The sequence below is a fragment of the Vulpes vulpes genome, chromosome 9, assembly GCF_048418805.1.
Source record: "Vulpes vulpes isolate BD-2025 chromosome 9, VulVul3, whole genome shotgun sequence".
NCBI classification, from domain to species: Eukaryota; Metazoa; Chordata; class Mammalia; order Carnivora; family Canidae; genus Vulpes; species Vulpes vulpes.
The window spans coordinates 56,883,348-56,907,695 of record NC_132788.1 but is presented as its reverse complement, the minus strand read 5'-3'; the positions used below and the strand labels follow the sequence as shown (position 1 = coordinate 56,907,695).

General features: G+C 50.8%; 1 protein-coding gene across 3 annotated transcripts in view; it reads left to right on the top strand.

Annotated features, from left to right (window-relative positions):
- The window catches only part of NUP210 (nucleoporin 210), a 156,619-nt gene that overhangs the window by 85,700 nt on the left and 46,571 nt on the right, over window positions 1–24,348 (top strand). For all 3 annotated transcript variants that reach the window (XR_011994302.1, XM_072720204.1, XM_072720203.1), the window contains exons 7-16: window positions 168–326; window positions 901–969; window positions 2,612–2,718; window positions 3,738–3,878; window positions 4,771–4,908; window positions 5,840–5,995; window positions 7,876–8,074; window positions 12,705–12,850; window positions 21,269–21,490; window positions 23,310–23,483. Coding sequence is in view for 2 of the 3 variants with exons in the window: in XM_072720204.1 (XP_072576305.1) it covers window positions 168–326; window positions 901–969; window positions 2,612–2,718; window positions 3,738–3,878; window positions 4,771–4,908; window positions 5,840–5,995; window positions 7,876–8,074; window positions 12,705–12,850; window positions 21,269–21,490; window positions 23,310–23,483 (1,511 nt within the window). In the remaining variant the exon portion in view is untranslated. The remainder of the gene's footprint in view (window positions 1–167; window positions 327–900; window positions 970–2,611; window positions 2,719–3,737; window positions 3,879–4,770; window positions 4,909–5,839; window positions 5,996–7,875; window positions 8,075–12,704; window positions 12,851–21,268; window positions 21,491–23,309; window positions 23,484–24,348) is intronic.

Below are 24,348 nucleotides of genomic sequence, written 5' to 3'. Positions count from 1 at the left end.
GAATTTTTAAAAAGTGTTGAAACTTAGCAAGAAAAAAAAAAAATCAAGCAGTAGTACTCATAGCTGGGTCCAGGGATTTGGAGTGGGACAGGCATACTGGTTTCTAATGTTTCCTCTCTTTGCTCTTGTCTCCCCAACTTTGTGCCTCTTTGGTTCTGGGCGGCTAGAGCTGTCAATGCCTTCCGAGCAGTATGAGCTCCAGCTTCAGAACAGCATCACGGGCCCTGAGGGAGATGCGGGCCGGCCCGTGGCTGTGTTGGACCAGGACACGTCGATGGTCACCGCAGTGCAGCTGGGACAGAGCAGCCTGGTTCTCAGCCACAGGAGTATCCTTTGCCCCTGGCCGATCTGCAAGTACATATGGGTGTCCTGTGCAGGAGATCTGCTGTTTGGAAGTCATTTTTTCTTCCTGAAAGCTTGGCGAGGCTAAAAATAACCCTGTTTTCCCTCAAGGTCTGAAAATCAGAAAGAACCAAAATAGCAACATGGCTGTATGGAATCACTTACCTCTGTGGAGAGGCTCTGGGATGGGAAGTGGTGGCAGGAGCAGAGCTTCACTCCTCTCTCCTCACTCCTCGCCTCCAGAACCTTCTCTGGCATGACCATCCTCATCTGAGGGGCCTGGCCAAGGCTCTTTTCCCTGTGGGTTGTCTGTCCTAGACTTATTCGTGCTATTTCCAGTGTCCCTTGGAGAGATCCTCCTCTGCTAGTGTAGGAAGAGTGGCGTGGCCTCTGATTCTGGAACTCGGCTTCATTGTACTTGGCCTCAGGCAAGGGGGTATTCATCCTCTCTCCTACACCTGTGATGTCTTGATGGTAATCAAGCCATCCATACCAAGCTGAATGCTGCCAGCTGGTCTGTTTTCCTTCTTCTGTTTTGTTCCTTAAGTGAGAATTCAGGTATCCGCATGCAGGGTGCTTCCAGGTTACCCAACAGCACCATCTACGTGGTTGAACCTGGATACCTGGGTGAGTTTGGTCATCATGTGTCCTCCTGGATGTTATTTATAGGAGCTAAAACTATCTTAAGACTGTTAAAACGATTTACAGGAGGAGTTAAACAAAATGAATAGAGGCAACAGCTCCCCAGAAAATGCTTCACACTGGCCTGCTCGAGCCAGTTCTCGCCAGGGCTGCTCCCCAGTCCTTCCTGCATGATGTGCAGAAAAAGCAGAGGGCAGGCCAGGGTCAGGGTGGGGGGACAGCTCCAGAGGGGGAGAACGAGACACTCATCGAAGTCTCAGTGGAGAGGAAGGGGAGGCCGTCGACCAAGAGAGGAGGGGAAGAGTCTGAAGTCATGGAGGACCCATGTGGGCAGAGCCAGGGCTCAAGAGCTGCTGGAACTGATGCTGCTTGGAAGATACCCAGGACATACGTGTCGCCCCAGGTCATAGAGGCCATGCTCCCTTTGAGTTTCCTTATGAGTTGACTCACCTGTTGAGCGTACTGAATTGGTTCGGGCAAGAGAACATTTGACCGACATGCAGCAGTCCCTTAAGTCCTCTTGTTAGCTGCCAGGTGAGCTTGCTGTTTGGGGCAGACCTGAGTTGACAATGTAGCAACACCAGGCAGGGTAGCCCTGTGGGCCTTAGGAGCTTCATTTATTCAGAAAGACTTTCTTGCTACCTTTTCTTCTGTCTGGCCTAGGCTGGGCCCTGGAGGAAGGAAGCTTAGGTCCTTGTGCTTGGTTTTGCCAGGAGAGAGCAGGGTAAACAGATGGTGATGGGACAGTGGTAAAGGTGAGTGCAGAAGAAAGGCTTCTGGGAGATGATATTTGAGGCAGGTGTTTCACTGAAGCTGCTCCTTTGTAGGTAGGTCAGCCTGGCAGAGGTAACAGCTTGGCAAGGCTGTGGTGAGAAAGCACATGGCCTCACGGGGCTCAGCGAGCACCTGGTGCGGCATTGTGTGGGAGCACAGCCAGAGGCTGAGGAGGGAGGGCCGCACACACGGGTAGAATGCTCAGTGCCAAGACCTACTGTGGACTCAGAGCATTAGTGACTATAGATTCAGCGTGTAGACCTACTGTGGATTCAGAGGGTAGACTCACTGGATTCAGATGTAGATGCACTGTGGATTCAGATAGAGACTTACTGGATTTGGAGCACAGACTCCCTGGATTTGGAGCACAAACTCATTGTGGATTCAGAGTCTAGGCCCACTGTGGATTCAGATGTAGATTCACTGTGGACTTAGAGTGTAGACTCTGCACTGTGGACTCAGAGGGTAGACCCATTGTGGACTCAGCAGAGACTCACTGTGCATTCTGAGTGCAGACCTATTGTGGATTCAGTTCATACAACTACTGTGGATTCAGAGTCTAGACCTCTAGACCTTCAGTGGACAGGTTCAAGTCTGAATGAGCCCGTGAGTGGTCAATATGGGATATGCTCAGGGTGGTGCTGGGGAAGCCAAGAGCTCACCTCAGGTTCTGCGGGCTCAGGGCTGATGGTGGGCAGTAGATCTCACCGTGATGAGCAGCTGTCCTTTCTCCTTGGAGGAGTGCAGGCGAGCAGCGGTGGAGTCCTACAGGTGTGCCTGCTACCATTCTCTTCCTCAGCGGTATGCCCCTGTGGCCTAAGAGGTCAGGCTTTGTTGCTTGCCTGTTTTGTAGGGTTCACAGTCCACCCTGGTGACAGGTGGGTGCTGGAGACGGGCCGCCTGTACGAAATCACCATTGAGGTGCTTGACAAGTCCGGCAACAAGGTCTACCTGTCAGACGTGAGTGCCTGCCTTGGGTTCTGGTGGGGTGTCAGTGTGGAATTTATCTCCTGGAGCAGCCCCCAAAGCTGTGGGGCCCCCATGCAGGCAAGCCAAGTCACTCATTCCTGGTGGTGCTGCAGGGTCCCTGGGAGACAGCACTGTGACATCCCTGGGGCCTCTCAAGACTTTGTGAACCTGTGAGTCTGCACCCCCAGCCCTACCCCTGCAGGGCCAGAGTGGGGAGAGGGGGCCGCAGGCAGCACTGTTCAAGGAGGCAGTGATGGGGGAGCAGCACCCACCAGCTGCCTTCCTGCTCCCTTGTCATTAGCCTGAGGCTTCATGGTGCTGAGAATCCATCTCTTCCTGCTCTACGGAGGATCAGGACCCTTCCTGGCCTTTCCCTGCAGGGCCAGGAATACCTAGAACTCTGTCCGGAAGTCCCAGATGACCTAGGCCAATCCTAGTTAGCTCTCTGGCTCTAGAAAGGAACGGCAGACGTTGGCAGAGGGAGGGGAGTCTCAGCATGTTTTGACCCTTCATGAGAGGTTTCCAGGATCATCAGTTTGAACATCTGGAACCTTACTAGTGGCATTGAGGTTTTAGAAGGAGGTAAAGGTCCCATTAGGCAGCATAGCAGGTCATTGCTTTCCTTATGTTTTTGAACAGAGACTAATTGATCACCATTTTGGGGGAGGGGGGAAGCTCTCACAGATACTGATGACCTTTTCTTGTGTTTGGTGCTTTCCTCGTTGGGCTCTCAGGGTCTGAGAATGCCAGCGACAGTAGGCTTTGGGTTCCCGTCAGCACCACATGGGTGATCACAGCAGGAGCGCTAGGTCATCAGGCCGTGCAGGGAGGAGACAAAGGCCAGAGTGGTCAGAGTTCAGTTCTAGGGCTTTGGCTAACTCGTCTACTGGTTTTGGAAGCCTCTGGCCTGGCCTGGCTGCTCTTTGTGGGTCACGTTGCTCCTTTCCTGCATTCTGACTTCCTGACTCATCCCAGAAACACCTCTCTCTCCCATCTTGCGTCTCTTCCAGAATATTCGCATTGAAACCGTGCTGCCTCCTGAGTTCTTTGAGGTGCTCGCTTCTTCCCAGAATGGGTCATACCATCATGTCAGGGCAACAAAGAAGGGCCAGACAGCTATCGAGGCAGCCTTCACCTCTGTGGTGGACCAGGCAAGTTGGCAGCTCGCTCTCTCTGCCCCCCGTGCCCTTCCAGGCTGAACATGAGCTCCGGAGAGTTGGGGGCCCCAAGTTCAGCCTGGCCCGCTGCTCTCATGGGCACTGTGGGGGTTGCCTCCCATCTGGGCTCACAGGGTGGGCCGGACATCTGGGTGTCTGGTGGCAAGACTTTGGGCTTTCCCTGTCTCCTGTGTTCACATGGCATGCCCCTCTTCCTTTACCCTTTGGCAGCCTCTGTAAAGGTGAGCCTGCCCTCCTGGAATTGGGGCAGAAACCCTGTTGGGGAGACAGTGTTGGGCCAATGTGTCTAGCTGTGTGGCTTTTAGGAACCATGAGCATCCCTTTGGCTGTTTTAGCTACTAGGGTCCTTCAGAGTCTTTTCACTTTCCCGCTTTATTTAAAAGACCAGTTCTAGGTGTGAGCAGTTTTTAACTGATAGGAGCATTGGCATGGGCGTTCTCATCTTCCCACCCTGCACAAAACCTGTCCCGGACCTGTAGGGGGCAGCAGAAAGAATGGCCTGCGGGTCAGGCAGCAGTTCCTACCAATCACTTCAGCTCTGGGGGCTTTGGGCAAGTGGCTGTAGGGCCCCATGCCTCAGTTGCCCCAGCTGTGAAGTGGGATACCCACATCACCCCATCTGGGGTGCTGTGAGGTTGAAGTCAAGCAGCATTTACTTGAGTGACTATTACAGAGCCATGGAACGCTGTCTCCATGGAGACTGAGAAGGCTGCAGGGTATTTAGCATCTTCCTTCCTGCTCCCCGACAATCACAGAATCTCTCTGTGACCTGATCTCCAGGGAGGGGCGGGGGGCCTGCTTGACTGGGAAAACTTCTGATGACCTGGTTGTCATGGTGACATGCAGCACCCTCACCCCCTTGTAGGACGGAGGGGTCCACACATTACAGGTACCTGTGTGGAACCAGCAGGAGGTAGAAATTCACATCCCCATAACCCTCTATCCGAGCATTTTGACGTTTCCGTGGCAACCAAAGACCGGCGCCTATCAGTACACAATAAAGGTAACTGTGACACCCCACATCTGGGTACATTCCTTTGGGTGTTTCCATGGGTTTGGGGCTTTTCACCTACTCTGTTCCTTTTAATATTACTTTCTAGTGATTGGAGAGAATTTAAAATTGGAGTTTTATGCTTTTTATATTTTCTGGGGTTTGTATCACAGCATTATATTTTGGTAATTGAAAAAAAAAAAACCCTGAAAAACAGAAAAAGAAAGCATAATAAAGAAAACCTAGAACAGATTTAACTTTTGCCTTCATTTTTTTTTTTTGTAAAAAAAAAAAAAAATAAGTGGTTTCCTAAAAGCAGTAGAACTACCCCTGGAGGAAAAAAATGTGAGATTTGAGGGAAGAATATCTCTAGCTCTGTCTCCAATATTCCCCTTGCCCAGCTGGCCGTGGTTGGCAGGGGCTGACTCCCATGGGGGCTTGAGCCCCTGTGGCCAATCATGTCCCCATCAGTCCCCGCTGCCTCCCTGGCAGTGATGACTGTCACGGGACCAGCTGCCTGTTCACTCAGGTGTGTCCCCTCTCTTGGGATCTGGGGTGGTAGCCCTGGCTTGGGGAAGCCGCTGGACTGTCTCTGCTTCATGGTGGATGACTAGGGGCGGCAGGGGTGCATGCCAGGAGGGAGCTTCTTGCGCCTGGGTGTGTGGCCCACTCCAGTGTAGGTTCTCCCAGGTCTGGGACCACTGCCGGGGTCACATGCATATGTGTGTGTCAGCCACAAGGCCCCCAGAATCTGGAGAACAGAAACAAGGCAGGGTGGAGAGAATGAGGTGGGGAGGGGGCCTCCAACCAGATGTCAGCCTGACAGCCATGGTCTTCCGTGGGGTCTGCCCATGCGAGCCAGAGAGTGAGTGTGAATGTGTGATGGAAAAAGACGGCCAGAGAGACCAGGCAGGTGGGCTGACACGATGGTTTTCCTCTCCAGGCCCACGGTGGGAGTGGGAACTTCAGCTGGTCTTCATCGAGCTACATGGTTGCCACAGTCACTGTCAAGGGTATGATGACCACAGGCAGTGACACTGGACTCAGTGTGATCCAGGCACATGACGTGCAGAACCCACTGCACTTCGGGGAGATGAAGGTGAGGTCTCGGGCCCGGAGGCTCAGGATGGTGGTCTCTAGCCGCCTACTCTCATCTAGCTCTCAGGCTTAAGCACTTCGGCCCTCAGTCTTGTATTTGGTGTTGGTGGTGGGCAGGAGTGTGGGGGTCAGGCCCTAGCCCTGCCCTTGAGGAGCGCACGTCACAGCCAAGAATGGGACCAGAAGGGCCAGGGTCAGCATAGTTGGAATTTTCTGGAAGGAGGGTCAGGGAATACAGAACACATGAGATCCTCAAAGGAGTCATTCTAGAAAACTCAGACCTGAGAGGTACGAATCTCCACATCAGAAGGGCCACTGAATGTTGGTGAATTCACAGTGAAAGGGAGACCCCAGACTCTGTGAGGCCTGGCTCTGACTCCTTTCCTTTCCCTGTACTGGGTTCCCTTCATCTGGCTCTTGACCCCAGGTGATGCGGGACTGACTCACTAAGCACAGGCCTGGGGTGGAGTGGTCACCTGTGGCTGAACCTCTGCCAGCCTACCTCGGCCTCCTGACTTCCTGACCCTGACCTCAGCCTGCCTTTGCTACTTCATTTAGGGCAGAAGTAAAAGCGCCATGTGCAGTGCGTCCAGTCCCGACCTGCTCTTATATTGTTTGGGACATGGAGGGACAGGTTATTCTAGTCTTTTTTTTTTTTTTAAGATTTTATTTATTTATTCATGAGAAACAGAAAGACAAGAGAAGTAAAGATACCGGCAGAAGGAGAAGCAGGCTCCATGCAGGGAGGCTGATGTGGGACTTGATCCCAGGTCTCCAGGATCATGCCCTGGGCCGAAGGCAGCGCTAAACCACTGAGCCACCCGGGCTGCCCTATTCTAGTCTTTTTATTTGGATCTGCATAGACACACACACACACACACACACACACACACATGCACACCCCTGTCTAAAGATTGATCTCATTCTCATGTAAAAGAGTCATGAATGAGACCCTGTAGCTATAGCATAACTGTCAAATATGTGGACTGTGACCACCTTGCTCCCCCTCAAGCTTCTTTATCTCGTTAAATGCGCTACCTCTCACCCAGCTGCTCAGCCAGAAGTCTGAGGACTGTTCTTTGAGAGACAGTGTGTGTAACAGTTAGAGCTTGGTTTCTGGAGCCAGGCTGCCCAGTCCAGACCCCACTGTGCTTTGGCAAGTCCCTTCACCACCTGTGCTAGGTTCTTCATCATGTAGAGATTATGTAGTAGAATCTGCTTAACAAATAGGCTGAGGGGATTGAATTTAGAAATGTTTTTAGAACAGAACCTGGAGGGCAGCCCAGGTGGCTCAGCAGTTTAGTGCGGCCTTCAGCCCAGGGCATGATCCTGGAGACCCGGGATCGAGTCCCACATCAGGCTCCCTGTGTGGAGCCTGTTTCTCCTTCTGCCTCTCACTCTCTCTCTCTGTATGTCTCTCATGAATAAATAGATAGAATCTTTAAAAAAAAAAAAAAAAAAAAAGAACAGAATCTGGAGTGTGGAAAGTTTTGTTTTATAGAAGTGTTAGCTGTAGGTGATGACGCCTCTCATGCTGTCCTGTGGCCTTTATATTCCTCCAGCATGCTGAGCTGGCACATGCCTCAGGACCTTTGCACAGACTGTCTCCTCTTCCCACAACACTTCTCCCCCATGCTTCTGTCTGGCTGCCTCTGACATGCCTCTCTGGTCAGAGCTCCTACCTCACCTTATCAGAGGGGCCTTCCCTGACAGCTCTGTCACTGAAATCTTTCCTGTCTCCAGCACACATGTTCCCCAGGCTCAGTCTCCTCACTGATGTGTCCTCAGTGCCTAGTGCATGGCATCTCTTAGTAAATACTGCTGCGGGCCCTTCGTCACCTGTGGAGCCTGATGACCCCAGTCCATGCCCTTGCCCTTCAGGTATATGTGATTGAGCCCAGCAGCATGGAGTTTGCCCCGTGCCAGGTGGAGGCACGTGTGGGCCAGACCTTGGAGCTGCCCCTGAGGATCAATGGCCTCATCCCTGGCGGGGCCAACGAAGTGGTCACCCTGAGTGACTGCTCCCATTTTGACTTGGCGATTGAGGTGGAGAACCAGGGTGTGTTCCAGCCGCTCCCAGGTAAGCCAGCATTGATGAGCGGGCGCCAGATGGTGGGTCAGGCCAGACCACCTATATTCTCAATGTGGGCTGCCCCAGATTTCCTAAATGGAGGTCTTGAGCAGCGGTGGAGCAGGGGTGGGGTTTGGAGTTGGGGGGTCACAGCCTAAAGAATGGTATCTGTCCCCTTGTCCACCATTAGCAATGGTCTGGTCTGTCTGGCTCTTGTGCACCATGTGACCTGTCCCTGGGCCTTCAGAGCCTCAGGTTCCACATCTCTAAAATGAGCATCATCCTAAATAGAATTGCATGTCCTAGTGCCCACGACAGTGGCCAGAATGTAGTAGATGCTCAGAATACCCTGTCGATAGGGATCTTGGCTAGTGACAGGATCCTGACACCTTGGTGGCATGCAAGGTCTGACCTCCCCGAGCAGTCGAAGCCATGCACACTGATCTTTCCTCTCTGGCATGCCCATCAGGGTTTCAGTGGTGGTATCGGTGGTGATGATGGCAGTTAGTTCAAGGAACATCACCTTGCCAGGCGTGGAGTGAGCACTTGGTGTGCGTGACTCCTCAGACTTCTGGCAGTGGGAGGCGGAGCTGTGGTTGGGCCATGTATTATGTGAAGAGACTGGGGCTGCCTAGCTGCCCAAGGTCACACAAGGGCACGGGTGGGATGGGATAGACCCAGGTGGGTCTGACACTGTGAAACCTTTGTTCCCTGAGAAATGGTGCCTCCCAGGAGAGTCAGCCAGGGGCAGCAGGGGGATTCCTCTGTGGACCAAGAAGACCCAAGGACTGACCATCTGTTGAGGGAGGAGTAAGGTTTGGGCAGGTGGGCAGGGTTTCTGTGGTCAGGGCCCAGAGGTGGGCGTATCCGTAGGACATGGGCACTTATAGTAGCCCTGGGAAGGGAACCTTTTGAATCATGAATCATGAAGGGCTTGGACTTCAGAGTCTAGGCAGTGGGGAGACACTGTTGTTTGTTGAGCAGAGACTTTGAGAAGCTCAACTGGCAGAGGTATTTGTAGGATCATCTACAATGCCAAGCAGCTTCACATGCACCTGCTGTAGCTGTAGTTACCTGTGGAGCTGTGTGAACCCACAGCCACACAGAAGAAGGAGGAAGTGTCTCTGAAAGCAAACCACATTCTTCCTTTCTTGGAGGGTGCTGCTGTGCTCTCTCTGACCATCCAGGAAGAACAGCTTTATGGAAATTTAAGTGTCCTCAGTGAAGCAGCCATTTAGGATGGAGGACAACATCAGCATTGAGGGAGAGAGAGAGACCTGCTGATGTCAAGACAGGAGCCTGCTCCCTGTGTGTCACCCCTGACAAGTGTCTGAGGGCCGAGTCTGCAGGCTGTGGCCCCAGGCACTGGGTCAGCACCCGGGAGGTTCTGGGAGTGAGGACAACATTGGGAGTTCTACAGCTATGGGTCTGAGCGTCACTTCTTCCACATACTGGCTGTGTGATGGTGGACAAGCTCCCCAATGTCTCTGAGCCTCCACTTCTCTGTGGATAAAATGGGGATCCTAGCTCCTCACTTGCTGTGAGAGTTACAAATGAATGTCCCTCAGCCCAGTGCGGAAGCATTTTTCAAGGAGTTTGGTTCTGAATGGCGGCCAAGACCAAAACCCTGTGGCATCAAAATTTCCCTTAGGAAGCTCCTGAAATGTCCCTCAGTGTAGACTTGGTGTGGCTTTGTGAAGCCTCTGTGGAGGGTCCAGGTCATCTGAGAGGTATGTGTCTTACAACCTGTAGCCTAGTCTGGGCAGAGAGATGCTGGTGTCATGGAAACCATGTGGGACTAGAGACCAGATTGAGTGACATCTATCTGGGGCATAGGAGGCTTAGAGGTGATCCCCACATGAGGTTTCCTTTTCTGTCTGTCTCAGTTTCATGTCCAGGTAGGGAGGATGTGTGTTGTGACCCAGGTCACGGTTCTTAGGAAGGGGCAGCCCCAGGTCCCTAGCACCATCTGGGTCAGTTTGGAACCCCACCTTCTTCCCATTGGAGTTGGCTGCTGGGACCTCATTTCCTCCTTGTCCTCCTTGAAGGCACCCTGAAAGCCCTGTGACTGTAGGCACTGCCTCTGCTGGAGCCTCAGGGCTTTGGGCTTGGCTAGAATCAGCGCCCAGGGTAGCCACACCTTGGCTCTTGCTCTGCCCTGGCCCCTTCTGGAGCCTCGGCCAGTTTTCAGCAACCTAGTCACTGAGCATCTAATAAGCGCCATGCTCTGGGGGTTCTTGCTAACCATGAGAGGCATGGTGTTGCCCTAAGGGGCCATATAGCCCTGCAAGACCCATGATTCCATGGGCAGTGTGGTGCCTGGGACAGGGTGTACCTGTGGGTGAGTGTAGGTCCCAGGAGTTCTGTCCTCAGCAGAAACGTACAGAAGATGGGTGCCTAAACCAGTGTGGGGACGTCTGGGAAGATAGAGGAAATGTGAGTTGAACCTGAAGGATGAGAGAGAAGAGACCAGGAGTGTTCTGAGGAGTGGGAAGAGTATATGAAGAGCCAGAGACCACAGAGGGAGTGGCATGCTCCACTCCACAGTGCGAGTGGCCTCTCATTGCCAAGGCTGAGGTCACAGGATGGGGTGGGAGGCAGAGGGCATCACGCCCAGGAGGCTCCTCGGCTGTGCGTCAGAACCTTCCTCCGAGCCACGCAGAGGACCTGGCATCCTGTCTCATCATTCAAGGCCGTGTCCAGAAAAGCATTTGCTCAGACTCTGAGCCCACCTGGAAGTCAGCACGGTCCTCAGACCTAGCATTTCCATATTTGCTGTGTGTAGTTATGGCCACAAATAGGCCCATTTGGCAGACTTGCAGTTTTCCAGAGCTGATGGGCTCTGTGCGTGGGCCCTATAGCCCACCCTTTCCGCGGTGTAGGGATTTCTGCCCAGGGCACAGCATGCCGTGCTCCTTGATCATCCCAGCCTGGAAATAACCCCAGTGCTTTTCAGCTGGTGAATGGATGAGTAAACCATGGAACATCCTTGCAATGGAATACTCAGCAGTAAAGAGGAACCAGCTATTGATCATGCCACACCATAGATGAATTTCAAAAACATGTTGAGTGAAACCAGCCAGATGCAAAGAGCCCACTTCATTGATGTGCATTGTGAGGCAGACCAATTTACATGGAGAGAGACTGGTCATGGATGTGGAGTTTCATTTTAGGAGATGAGATGTTCTCAAATTAGTGCTGATAGCTACAGAACTCTAGGTTAAAAGCCACTGAACTGTATGTGCCCTCTAAATGGGTGAACCTGTGGTTTGTGAGTTATAGTTCAATAAAACTATTATTTAAAAAAAAAACAAAATTAAACTATGGTGAAAAAAATCAGAATGCCATAGTGGTTGCTTCTAGGGAAAGGATGAGCAGGGATGGCCTGAGGAGGAACAGGAGGGAACCATGGGGGCAGGTCATGTCCTGCATCTGGGTAGAGGTTTGGGTTTCACGGGTGGATGTGTTTGTGTGAACTCATGGTGTGGTCTGTTTAAGATTTGTGTCTCTCACTCTATAAATTTGACCTTAAGAAAACAAGAACCGAAAAAAAGAAAAAAAACAAGAACCGTGAGGAAATACTGAACTGCAGATAATTATGTGTGTCTAAAGCATTTAGAATGAAGTGTGCTGATGCCTGCAACTTGCTTTTAAATGCATTAAAAAATAAGATCAGCTGATGGATGGGTAGGGGGATGGATTGATACACAGTAAGAGAAATAGAGCGAAATGTTCATTGTAGAATCTAGGGGATGGGTGTGTGGGGTTTCACAGTAAGATTTTTTTTCTAAATGAAAAAAAAAAAAACCAGTAAGATGTCATTACACTCCTTCTAGAATGGCTTTTTTAAAAATCGTGGAAAATACCAAGCATTGGCAGGGATGCCGTGCAGCTGCTAGTAGCAATATAACTTGATACATCCATTTTGGGGAAGATATTTGGCAATGATGATGAAAAGCAAACATACCCATGGTCCTGGCAGTAAGGACTAGAGGTTAACATACTGCATTTTTAGGGATACACACAACAGAAATGCCAGAATATGTCCACCCTGGAAAACACTCATGCATGTTCACAGCAGCACTGAGTCAAAGCCCCACACTGCAAACAGCCCAGATGTTTGCAGCAGCATGGGAGAGTCATTTGGTGTCTATTCACACAATGCAATCATATATACAAACATGCATAAAAGGTCTACATTGTGCAAAATAAAAGAGGGCTCTCACCACCGATATCAACCTTAGGAGGGCAGACACAAAGGAGTTTATGCTTAGTGATTCACTATGTGTAAAATATGGAAGCCAGCAAAGTTAAGCTGGTTAGATGTCAGGTACCAGTGGTTTTCCTTTGGGGGGGGGGGGGGTTAGTGACCAGAAAGATATATGGGAGGTTCAGGGATACAGGTCATAGTGTTTCTTAATCTTGGATATAGGGCATGTTCAGTTTTGCAGGTGTGGGGAGAACACTGAATTGTATGCTTATGCTAAGTGTATTTCTGGCATGGGAATTATGCTTCAAATTTTTAAGTTGAAAAAATTAGATTGTACATCCAGCCCAGAGCGAAGGATGGACTGTCAGCCTGTTGTGTTTTTCCAGGCAAAGGTAAGTTCCCAGTAACTGTTTGGCTCTCTTCTTGCAGGGAGGCTGCAGCCAGGGTCTGAACACTGCAGTGGAGTCAAGGTGAGAGCAGAGGTCCAGGGCTACACCACACTCCTTGTGAGCTACACACACGGCCACAGCCACCTGAGTGCCCGGATCACCATTGCTGCCTACCTGCCTCTCAAGGTGAGTCCCTGCCCTCTGAAGGGATATGAATAATTCATTTGCTCTGGCAAATTTGTATTAAAACCCCAGTTGGTCAGAATAACTAATGCTCCCTATTGTCTCCATGCTGAAGCCAGGGAAGTATGTAGAAGGAGCACAGCCTCCCTGATGGCAGTGATTGCTGGCATCCATGTGGATGAAATGCTCTCTGCAGGGGTCAGGACAGGAGGGTTTCTGGTTCACTCCAGAGTTATCCTGCAGGGTATCATGGAACCCGAGAATGGCATGTAGTGTGGGTTCTGGGGTCTGGGAGATGCAAGTCAGATCTAGATTCTGCTGTCTGCCTGACGTCAGGCAAGTAGCAAGTGTGGGAGGCCCCTTCGTCCATCTGTGGCCAGAGGCAGCTAAAGCCCCCGCAGCTTATAGCTTACCGCCTCGGCTTTGAGACTGACCCCCACCCCCACCTCGCCATTTGAATCCAGATCTGACACTAACTCTGTGGCATTGGCTAATTTAATTTTCTGGGCTTCCCATTTCACTACCTGTAAAATGAAGTTAATATGATACCATAGGGTTGTGGTGAGGATTAGCTGAGCTAATGAACAAAATGGGCTTAGAACAGTGCCTGGGAGGTGGTAAGTGCTCAATAGGGTTAGTTTTTAAAAAGCAAATAAAAGAGAACCAGACCTTCCTCCAAGGGTGGTTGGGAAGCTACCTCACAGCAGGATGGTCGACTTTATTTGAACCCTGCCTTTCATGGGGTCCCTGGGTGGCTCACTTGGTTAAGCACCTGCCTTTGGATCAGGTCATGATCTCAGATTCCTGGGACCAAGTTGCACATCTGGTTCTCTGCTCAGCGGGGAGTCTGCTTCTCCCTCTGCCTCTGTTCTCTCTCTCTCTCTCTCTCTCTCTCTCTCTCTCTCTTTCTCTCTCTCTCTCTCCCCCTCCTCCCCTCCCCCTCCTCCCCTCCCTCTCTCTGTCTCTCTCAAATAAATAAATCTAAAAATAGAGAGAGAACCTTGCCCCTTGTACAAGAGGCCCAGAGAGGGTGAGTGGGCTCCTCTTTCAGTGGAGGGTGAAAGAGTTGTCTGGGGGGGGCCTCCCCACCAGCCTCCCAGGCTGGGCCAGTCAGGGCTGCATTTCCTTGACACCCAGCGACAGACTCTAGGATAGCTCTGGTCCCCTTGGTTTGTGGCAACAGGTTTTCTTCCCCCCTCACCCGTTAGAAACGGGGTCAGTTAAAGCCTTTCATCTCTGAGCCTCTAGCCCTGAGCATTGTGCCTGATACAGAGTAGATTGGTTTTGTGTGTTTTCTAATTGAGGCATAATTAACATGTAACATTATATTAGTTTCAGATGTACAGTGTAATGATTCAATATTTGCATACGTTGTGAAATGGTGACCACCGTAAATCTAGTTAACATCCGTCACCATACATAGTTACAGATCTTTTTCTGGTGATGAGAACTTTTGAGATCTACTCTCATATCAACTTTCAAATAAGCAATACCATATTAATTCTAGTCATTGTGGTGTACCTAACATCTCCACGAAGTATATATAACTGGAAGTTTGTATCTTTTGACTCTTTTACCTATTTGCTGCCACACACCCCTCTCCAGCAACCAGGCAACCACCAATCCATTCTGTGAGTTCTTTTTCTCTATTATTTTATTTTTTTAAAAGATTTTATTTATTCATGAGAGACACACAGAGAGAAGCAGAGAGGGAGAAGCAGGCTCCATGCAGGGAGCCCGACATGGGACTCGATCCTGGGTCTCCAGGATCCCGCCCTGGGTTGAAGGCGGTGCTAAACCGCTGGGCCACCCAAGCTGCCCTTCTCTTTTAAATTACAATGAGATCACATAGTATTTGTCTCTGACTTATTTCCCTTAGCCTACTGCTCTCAAGGTCCATTCATGGTGTTGCAGATGGTAGGCTGTCCTTCCTTATTATGGTTGAGTAATATTCCTGCGTGTGTGTGTATCAAATCATTATCCATTCATCTGTCACTGAACACAAGCTATTTCCACATCTTGGCTATTGTAAATGGTGCTACGATGAACATGGGGGTACAAATACCTTTTTGAGTTAGTGTTTTCATTTCCTTTGGTTAAATACCCAGAAGTGGGTATTTTTTGAGAAAGGTTGTTTTATTTAGATTGAATGAATGGGCAAATGTGTCCAGGCTTGCCAGCCAGGGCTGAAAACCAATGTTTCCTGACCCCCCCCACGCCCACCCGCAAAATCTGTATCTATACCTACTCTGGACCAATCCCTGCTCTAAACTGTAGGATACTACACTGCAAAAACCACACAGAAATCTTTGTCCTCATGAACTGATACTCTGGCAGAGACAGAGACAGACAGTAATAAACCAACGCTTACCATGGGAAAAGGAGATGGTGGTAGACAGAGGATAGGAGAAGGGAGGGTGGCAGTTTAAAATTAGAAACCCAGGGTCCCCTTACTGACCAGGAAGCAGTGGCAGGGCTCAGAGAACAGGGTTCAAGAGGATGGAGATCCCTAAGATGGCAGCATTCTCGAGAAACCCCTGCCACAGCCTTCCATGAGGTGGAATTTCCTTAGGACACTGGGGAGAGCTTCTTCAGAGCTCTTCCTGGGTGCTTGCCTCACATGACCAGACACCCTATTTATCTGGGGTATGTGGCTGAAGTATCCAAGGCTACCAACTGAGCTCACTATCCCAAGGTGGGATTAAGGGTGAAGATAATATAGATATGTCCCCAGGCAAGACTTCCTGACTGGACACATTATAGAAGGATATGGGTTTCTTCTTTTATCTCTTTTCCATCTTGATAACAGTTAAGATCAAGTTTGTTTACAGATAACAAAATCCAAAACAGTGGCTTAGCCAATAGAGGGTTTATTTCTCTTTCATATGAGAGCCTTCCCATGGGGCTAGTGTGGCAGCTCCATAGTGACTGGGGATCCAGGTTTCTATCTTTCATCGTTCTAGTATGTGGCTTTCATCCTCAAGTTTGCCTTATAGTCCTAATGGCTGCTGGAGCTCCAGCCATCACATCTGCATTCCATATAGCTAGAAGAAGAAGGAGCTCTCCTTTCAGCTGAGTTAGTTTCTTCTAGTAACCTTGTTAGAAATTTAAAAGATGGTTTCTACCTGCACCTCATTGGCCAGAACTTAATCCATTAGCCACACCTATCTTCAACAGAGGCTGGGGAGTATTTTAGCTGGACAGTTACCTACCCTAACAAATGAGAGTCCTTTCTCTAAGGACGAGAGGAGTGTGGAAACTGGGAAAGTGACTCTCAATGACTGCTTGTCCATTCATCAGTTTACTTTGCAGATCATCCCTGGGCACTTTGTTGGTACACAGTCCAGGCTGGGGAGACAGAGATGCAGGGAGAAAGCCCACTTTGTGCCCTGGGTGGCCACCGGTCTGTGGGGAAGGCAGGTGCTCAGACATGCAGTGGGCATGGTAGAGGGAATAAAGAGACGCAGGGGGGACAGACAGGTCACTGATGAACGCAGATGTCTAGAAGGAGGGCCTGGTTGCCAGAAGCTTGGCTGGTGAGGGCACTAGAAACAGCATATCTTGGGTGGCCTGAGAGGCTGTGAAGGCTCCGTGGGTCAGACCAAGGAGGTGTTTGAATGCTGGGTTAGGAGCTGGATGTTTATTCTATGCTAACCTAGCAGTGGACAGCTGGTGAAGGTCAGGGAAGGACAAAATCAGGTCCACATGTAAGATGGGCACTGTTCAGCCCCCCCATACATGTAACTTCCTCTATTTGGACCTTGGGAGGGCTTATGTTTGCCAGCTACCAGATTCCCTCTGCAGTCAGCACTCCAGTTACTCTTCAGCTTTTGTCTACTGTGGGGACTGGGTGTCCCTTGACCCACCTGCAGGTAACTCTCTGGGAGTCCCTAGTGCCCGGGTCTGGGACCCTGCCTGGCTGTCCATTCTCACAGTGTTAGCATGACTACACATATCAATGCCCGAGCCTCTGGGACAGCCAGGTGCAGTGGGGCCTTGACTTCTGACCACCCCGCCCCCCTCTCTTTGTCCTGGAGCAGGTGTGAGTATCCCTGTGAAGGGGCATGTGGATGCCATCTGCTAGAAACGTAGACAGTCAGTGCGAGGGGCCTCTTGATGTCTAGACTCACCTCTCTTGTTCTGCAAACCAGGATACCAAGGCCCTGAGCAGAGGTCTCACCTGAGGTGCATGGGTCCTCTCCTCTCTGGCTTTGCCTGTTCAAATATCTGTGCTTTGCCATCCACTGAGGAGGCTGTACAATTTATGACTATCCTTCATTAGCTGTGTTGATTATTAACCTTTCTTCCTGGCACAGGATTCTGTGACACTTTTATGCCTGAATGGGAAGAGAACTACACATGAAGGTGATAATTTTAGATCTAGCTGTTAATTATGGGCCATGTGGCATCTTTACACAATCTTTCCCTTTGGGATGGTCATAGAAAAAAATATCCTTTGGCAAGGTTTACAGTGACCTGCTTTGCCCACAGAGATTTTGCTGGTTGTAGCATTGAGAAGGGGTAAGAACTGGGCATCTGAGACTGAACAGCCTGAGTGAACTTGGACACGTTGTTTCACTTTCCTGGGATTCATGTTTTCCATCTGTAAAAAGGGGATGACAGTTAATGGTAATGATGGTTGATATAAATGATATATAAATGACATGTATATGATATACAAATGATATAAAGGGCCATTTATTGAGCATTCACTGGACATGTATTCATGGCTTTTGTTCACATTCCCTTGAATCTCTATAGTAATCCTGTGAGCCATGGGTTCTTGTTGTACCCATTTTATTGGATGGGGAGACTGAGCCTTGTAGAAGTTAACCTGCTTAAGGTCACACAGCTGGCCAGTAACAACTTCATTCTAATTGTGGGAACGGAGAAACAGATGACCATATGGAAAATGGTGGCAGGTAGTGAGAAGGGCGGTTGGGCCGGGAAAGGAGGTAACAAGTAACAAGAGGTTCTGCCTTCAGGGGTCAGAGAAGGCCTCTCCGAGGGGATGATGTTTGAGGAGAAGTCTGAGTGACATAGGCCATGAAACTCCTTCAGGAGGAATAGTGAGAGCCCTGATGATGCTTAACCATTCACGCAAGAGAAGATGCAAGAGAAGAGCTCTTTTGATGGTTTTAACACCTGGGCACACAGCAAGGTTGCATCTGCAGGTGGGCGTGCCCCCAGGTATTTTGAAATTGCATGTGTTGTACACTCATGTGCACATGTGCGTAGGGAGGGATGCCTGGAGAACTGATAACCAATAGCAAATTCAGAAGAGTGCCCATATTGGAAAGAAAAAAAAGAAAGAAAGAAAGATTAAAAGGACAGAATTCTCATTGACAAGTGAGGCTGTTTCTTGGCTAAGGTTTAGTGTAGGTACCCAACCAGGAGAGCCTGTGCCCCCACAGGCCTCAGCAGACCATCACATTGCCCTGCTGCTCCCATCCCGGAGGAGGGTGTATACATCTTAAAGCTGCCACTCAGATGACTCCCCCCCCCCCCCCCCCATATTGAAGGTGCAGCTGGCTGGGGCACTGCTCCAGATCCAGGACTGCAGGTGGCAGCCGAGTGGTCATCAGTCTGTACCTGGGAGGACTTCTGTCTTGGCAGTTGGGGGATGAAGATCCAGCTGGCAAGGGGGTGAGGCCATGGAAGGAGCAGGGTGGAGGGTCAGGGGCCCTGATGAGTGGGTTAGTGTAGACTCTGGTCCTGGTGGGTGACTACAACAATGGGCTGGCACCCTGCAGCCCTGTGTGAGTGGGATTCACACATGTTGGGCCAAAATGGAAGGAGCATGGGGATACTGTGGCTCAGTCCAGGCTTGTGATATCTCAGCAACACATCCTGGTCTCCACCTGCAGACAGGTCTGAGGCTGGGTCTTCTGCCCAGAGCAGCATGAACACTCAGGGCTCGAAGGATTCGGGAGAGTGGAGTTTGGGGAAGCCATGCTGGATCTAAGTGTCAAGTGCTCTGTATGTTCTAGGCAATAAAATAAGGACTCACTTGATGTGTGTGAACAGTGGTCTCCACACTCCCAGCATGCTGCCCACTCTGAAGTAGAAGTGGCTGCCGCCCACGTGGACTCCAGTCTAATGCAGACCTGGCCCTGTGTGTATCCGGGCCCTGTCCACCACAGACATTGCTAATCGATCCTGGCACACTTTTTTGCCTGGTGCTGATTCTACTTTAGGAACCAGTTCCATGCACCCCCACCCTCTGTCCTGCCAGCTGTTACAAGGCAGTCAAGGTGACAGGTGTTTGCAACACTTGTTCTGAAAGGTGTTAGGAATCACAAGAGGTTAAGGAATCGCTTAGGTCAAGAGTAGGGAACTGGTATGGGTTCAGTCATTGCAGCCTTGAGGTGACCAGTCTGTCAGAAAGATTGGTTTCTTCTCAGTTTTAGGGTTTGGTTGTTGGTGTTTCTTTTTTTATTTCATTTTGATGTATATGTAAGTTGTTTGCGTGGTTCCAAAGCTAAGTGTCTATTAGAAGGATACTCAGAAGTCTTGCTTCCATCCCCATTTTGGGGAGTCAGAAGTTATATGTGGACTTTCGAGTGGCTGGTGGGTCAGCGCCTCTAACCCCTCTGTTGTTCAAGGGTCACCTGCATATACAAATATTGAATCGTTATGCTATATGCCTGAAACTAATATAATGTTCACTGCCAATTATATCTCAGTAAGAAAGTGAATAAATTTTTTAGAAAGGGGGCACGTTTTTCTAGGACTTTTACCAATCACACGGTTAAGAAATAATATCAAGGTGTCATTGTCATTTCCTATTTTTATAAAAAGTATTTTATTTTCTCTCTGTGGCTTTTCAGTCCTCATATGGTTTGATCACGCTGTGGATACACAAGGAAACAGGCCCTATCCTTTCATGAGCCTGTAGGCTGATCGAAGCAGACACCCAGACCAGTCATTTCCTTGCTGACACCAGATGAAGTAGGGGCCACAGAATAAGCTGGCCTCCCTGGCAGGCCAGACGTCACTGGGTGAGGGAGGAAGCAGGGGCTTCTTGGAGGAAGGAGTGGGTAGGGCTCCAAGGACAGCAGGGCAGCTTCTGTGAGGGCCTGAGCACAGGCTCGTCTGAAGGTAGGACCGGGAGAGGGGAGGCGAGGGCCAGGTGGGGAGAGCCTGCATCCTAAAATAATGAAGCCTTTCTTCCAAGGGCAGCTGGTACTGTAGGCTGACTTAGTGCAGGAGGACATGGTCAGATCTGTGCTTTCGGAAGAGACGTCAGGCAGCCCTTTGGAGGGTAGAGTTTGGGGGCAGGGGAGGGTCCAACAGGGAAGCCAGCTGACATGTAAGGACTCGGGGTGACCTCAATGAGAGCCTCTGGAGCAGGAGATCAGCCAAGCCCATCAGGGAGTGAGAGAGCAAGGCTGCAAGCCCCCCCCAGACAGACCCCCTTCTTTATACCCCAGTTGTGTCTGCGAGGGGAGATGCCCTCGTACAGAGCAGGCCACATCTTCCCAGACGTCCTGTCCCCTCTCCTTTTTTTCCCACAGACCCTACAGAGGCCCCGGGATCCTCAGCACAAAGATCGTGAAAGCACACGACAGCTTTTTGTAAAAAATTATTCTAATTCATCTTCCTTTATTGGGGACTTTTCGGACTTACTGTTTGCTCTCTCCTTCAACAAATAATGATTGAGCATCGACTATGTGCCAGGCACTGTCCTAGGTGCTGGGAACAAAACAGGCAAAGAAGGTTGGCCCCCGCCAAAGCTCCTCCGTATGTTGTAGAAAGTGTGGGAAAGTCAGTGGAGTAAAAAGGAAACCAATTGCCAGCAAGGAGAGGCCATCTGTGGTTTTCCCCCATCATCTGGTGTATTTCTTTGTTGGACTGCTTTATGCTTTGTAAAACGACGTGGCTGTGATCACACTCTACAGTCAGCTTCGTATCCAGCTCTTTGTAAATACTTGCTCTGGGGACCTGCATAACCTCCTATTATATATTGACATACCATGTTTATTTAATTAGTGCCGTGTTGTGGATTTTAGATTGTTGGCCAATAAAAATAAATAATAGCGTGTGGAAGTCTTGTTGCACATGAACTTGTTTCTCTCCTTCCTGTTCTAGTGTTACTGGTTAGATTCCAGAAGAAGAGTTCTCTGGTTCAAGGGCTATTGATGTTTTCAAGGCTTTTACCGATTATTTTTCGGGCTACACAAATCAGTTTACCTCCCACCCCTCAGTAGTACATCAGGATGGGCACATAGTTCTTCCCAGGGCTCTCATATGCCTTTGGATCTTGACAGCAGCCCTGACGGTGTTGCTGATGAGCACACCAAATTCCAGAGAGGGGTTGGGGCTTATCTGCCTTCCAGGGGGGCAAGTCGGTGGCAGGGCGAGGCCTCCCCTGCATGTGCAGTCCAGAGGAATGCTGACTCTCCTTTCTTTCCTCCACAGACTGTGGATCCCTCCTCTGTCGCCTTGGTGACTCTCGGCTCCTCAAAGGAGATGCTGTTCGAAGGAGGTCCCAGACCCTGGGTCCTTGAGCCTTCCAAGTTCTTCCGGAACATCACCTCCGAGGATGCAGACAGCATTAGTTTGGCTCTCTTTGGGCCTTCTACCTCCCGGAATTACCAGCAGCACTGGATCCTTGTAACCTGCCGGGCCTTGGGCGAGCAGGTGAGAGGGTGGCCGTCCCTAGGCCCATCACGTCCAGAGGGAGGGGTCTAAAGTCACACTCCTTGAGTACCCTGCTGTGCTTACAGCAGCATTTCACAGACAGGCAAACTGAGGATCAATGAGGTGGGATGACTGGATAGGCAGGTTGATCGGGGTGCAGGAGTTGGATGGGACCCTGCCGATACACAGTGGCTTTGCTAGAGGCACCAATCCTGGCTCCCCTTCCACTACTGGGATACTCTGTTCTCTCTCTGGGCTTCATTTCCCACTGCCAAATTGGGGGATGGGATGACACCAGGGGTCACAGTCAGAGTCAAGCAGCTACCATAAATGAACAAGACCTAAGCCCAGGTTTCGCAGATCTTTTTTTGGCATTTCAAGATAAGCTATTTTTTTCTGTGAAATCTCTTGAATTTTGTTTCTCACAATGCCAAAAACCAGAGAAATTAGGAGACTGGGTGGGCTGAATACATGTCTGTGGCCTGAACTCTCGCACTGCGGGAGTGGGCTAGAGAAAGCAATGGCTCACCCGTCCAGGCCCCTGTGCCTGCCGCCCCGGAAATCAGAACCACATGCTCATTTTGCTTATAGTGGGGATATAGCCCACCATTCATAGGGTGCCCCGGAACCAGGGAACAAAAAGCAAGGTGGGAGACCAGCGGGGATCAAGAAAAGTAGGAGAGAGCCCATGTCTTAAGGGAAGTGGAGAATCCCCTTGCACATGCAGAGAATCTCAGTTGATGTTAAAACACACGTGCCCACATCACCCAAGGTACCTTTATGGAGCTTGCCACGCCAAGACTGCCTGGTGTGCACAGAAGAGATGCACAGTGAAAGGCTCTGATTCCCACTTTGTTTTGTCTTAAAAAAAATTTAATAAATGTTTAAAAAATTAAATAAGAAAAATTAATAAGAGCATAAATTTAGTCCACAACGAAGTTGGAGACGTTTCTCCTCCCTGGCTTGGCTTGCTTATCTGAGTCCCCGCTGGGCTGTAGAAGTTGGCGCCTCCAGGGCCCTCCCTCTGCTGTGCTCTGTGCCTCCCGTCTTTGGGGCATTGCAGTGGAGGCCAAGGGCCTGCAGGTCAGCGTGGAAACCACCCTTGGTCCTGCCTTGTGGTCAGGAAGGGTGAGGGGCGCTAGGACCAGACCGCTGGGTCCTACGGAAAGCGTGTGTCATTTGAGGGGCCCGAGGTGCTCCCTCAGGATGGGTCATTAGATGTGGTCCTCACAAACTCAGGCTGGGCTTTATTTCTGAGGTCCCAGCTCTAAAAGCAGATTCAGATTTCCCTCTTTTGTTGCATCTTTTAATCTTGGTTTCTATGCAGCCAAGTGAGCTTCTCTCAAAGAGAGAGAGGGTGCGCAGGCCGAGGCCCCCCGCATGTCCTCACAGGGTGGGCCCCCCATGGCCCCTTCTCTGCCTTTCACAGCCTGCCACAGTTGCACCTCATTACGAGGGATCTCCCGAGTCAGTGTGGGCTCCTCATTTAAAAACCCACAGGCTTGTGAATTTGCTCTTATGACTATTGGGGTCTTCAGAGAATCCTGGGAAGCTGTGAGGCATCACCCACCCCCTTCCTCCCTGGGTCGCGGAGCAGACAGTGGTTCGGCCAGCGTTTGTCTGAAGGCCTCTTGCATGTTGAGAGAGCACTCCCCCATACGTGTCACTGGACTTTTGTAAGCCCCTGGTGGTGCTGAGCTCACCTTCCCATTCTACAGAGCAGCAAACTGAGTCTGATGGAGCTGGATGGTGAGGCCAGGTTCATGTGGGGCAGGTCATCATCCTCTCATTACTCTTAACTGCTCCTCCACTCTGGCAGGTCATCGCCCTCTCTGTGGGGAACAAGCCCAGCGTCACCAACCCCTTCCCCGCACTGGAGCCTGCCGTGGTGAAGTTCATCTGCGCCCCGCCCTCCAGGCTCACCCTGACCCCCGTCTACGCCAGCCCCCAGCTAGACCTGTCATGTCCACTGCTGCAGCAGAACAAGCAGGTGGTAAGTGAGTGGTTCTGGGGGTGGTGGTGAAGGTGACGGGTCGGCACTGCGCCACCTCATCTCCGTGCTCAGGCACCCCTGCACAGCGCCTGCTTTTATCCAGTTCTAACTTATCAGGGGGCTTAAGACTCACACAGGGAGGAGACTCGCCTGGAGTCACAGGCTAGTGGCAGTGCCGGGTGGAAGCAGAGTGCCTCTGGTCCCAGACTCGGCTCCCCTTGCTGTGTGGCACTTGGCCATTGGAAAATCTCATCATCTGCTTCTGTGACTTAGGGATGTTGAGGTGGGGCTGCGGTCTGTGGGCAGTGTGTGTGTGTGTGTGGTCAGAGTGGGAGCTGCAGGGAGGGGTGACCAGCTGTAGCATTCTCTGTTGGTGGGGGTCGGGGGGCCTGTGTCAAACGTAATTGCGGGAGGGAGAAGAAAATCACTTGGGGGTGGCTGTGACACTCAGGGATGGAAGTGAAACCCATAGGTCTAGTCCCCTTGGGCTTGCGGCCAGTCTAGCCCTCCACCCTGGGACACCCAGAGACCAGATGACAGATGCGGAGGACTTCAAAGCCCTTCCGTTCAGGGTCAGGGGTATGAACACCCTCTGGGCTCGCCCTGGCCCCCAGTCCCTTCTCAGAGGTAGAGACTTAGGCAGGCTGCTTTTCCCTCATTCCTTCAATGTATATTTATCCAGCACCTTCTGTGTGCCGGGCCCAGAGTTCTGGGTTCTAGAATACAGAGTACTCGATACAGGTGAGGCACCTGCTGCCTGGAGGGGACAGGAGACCAGGAGGTCCACAAATAGTAGACAAGAAGGACAGGAGGTGGGAGGTGCTGTGGAGCAAGTGAGGGGGGTGCAGGACAGCTACCAGGGAGG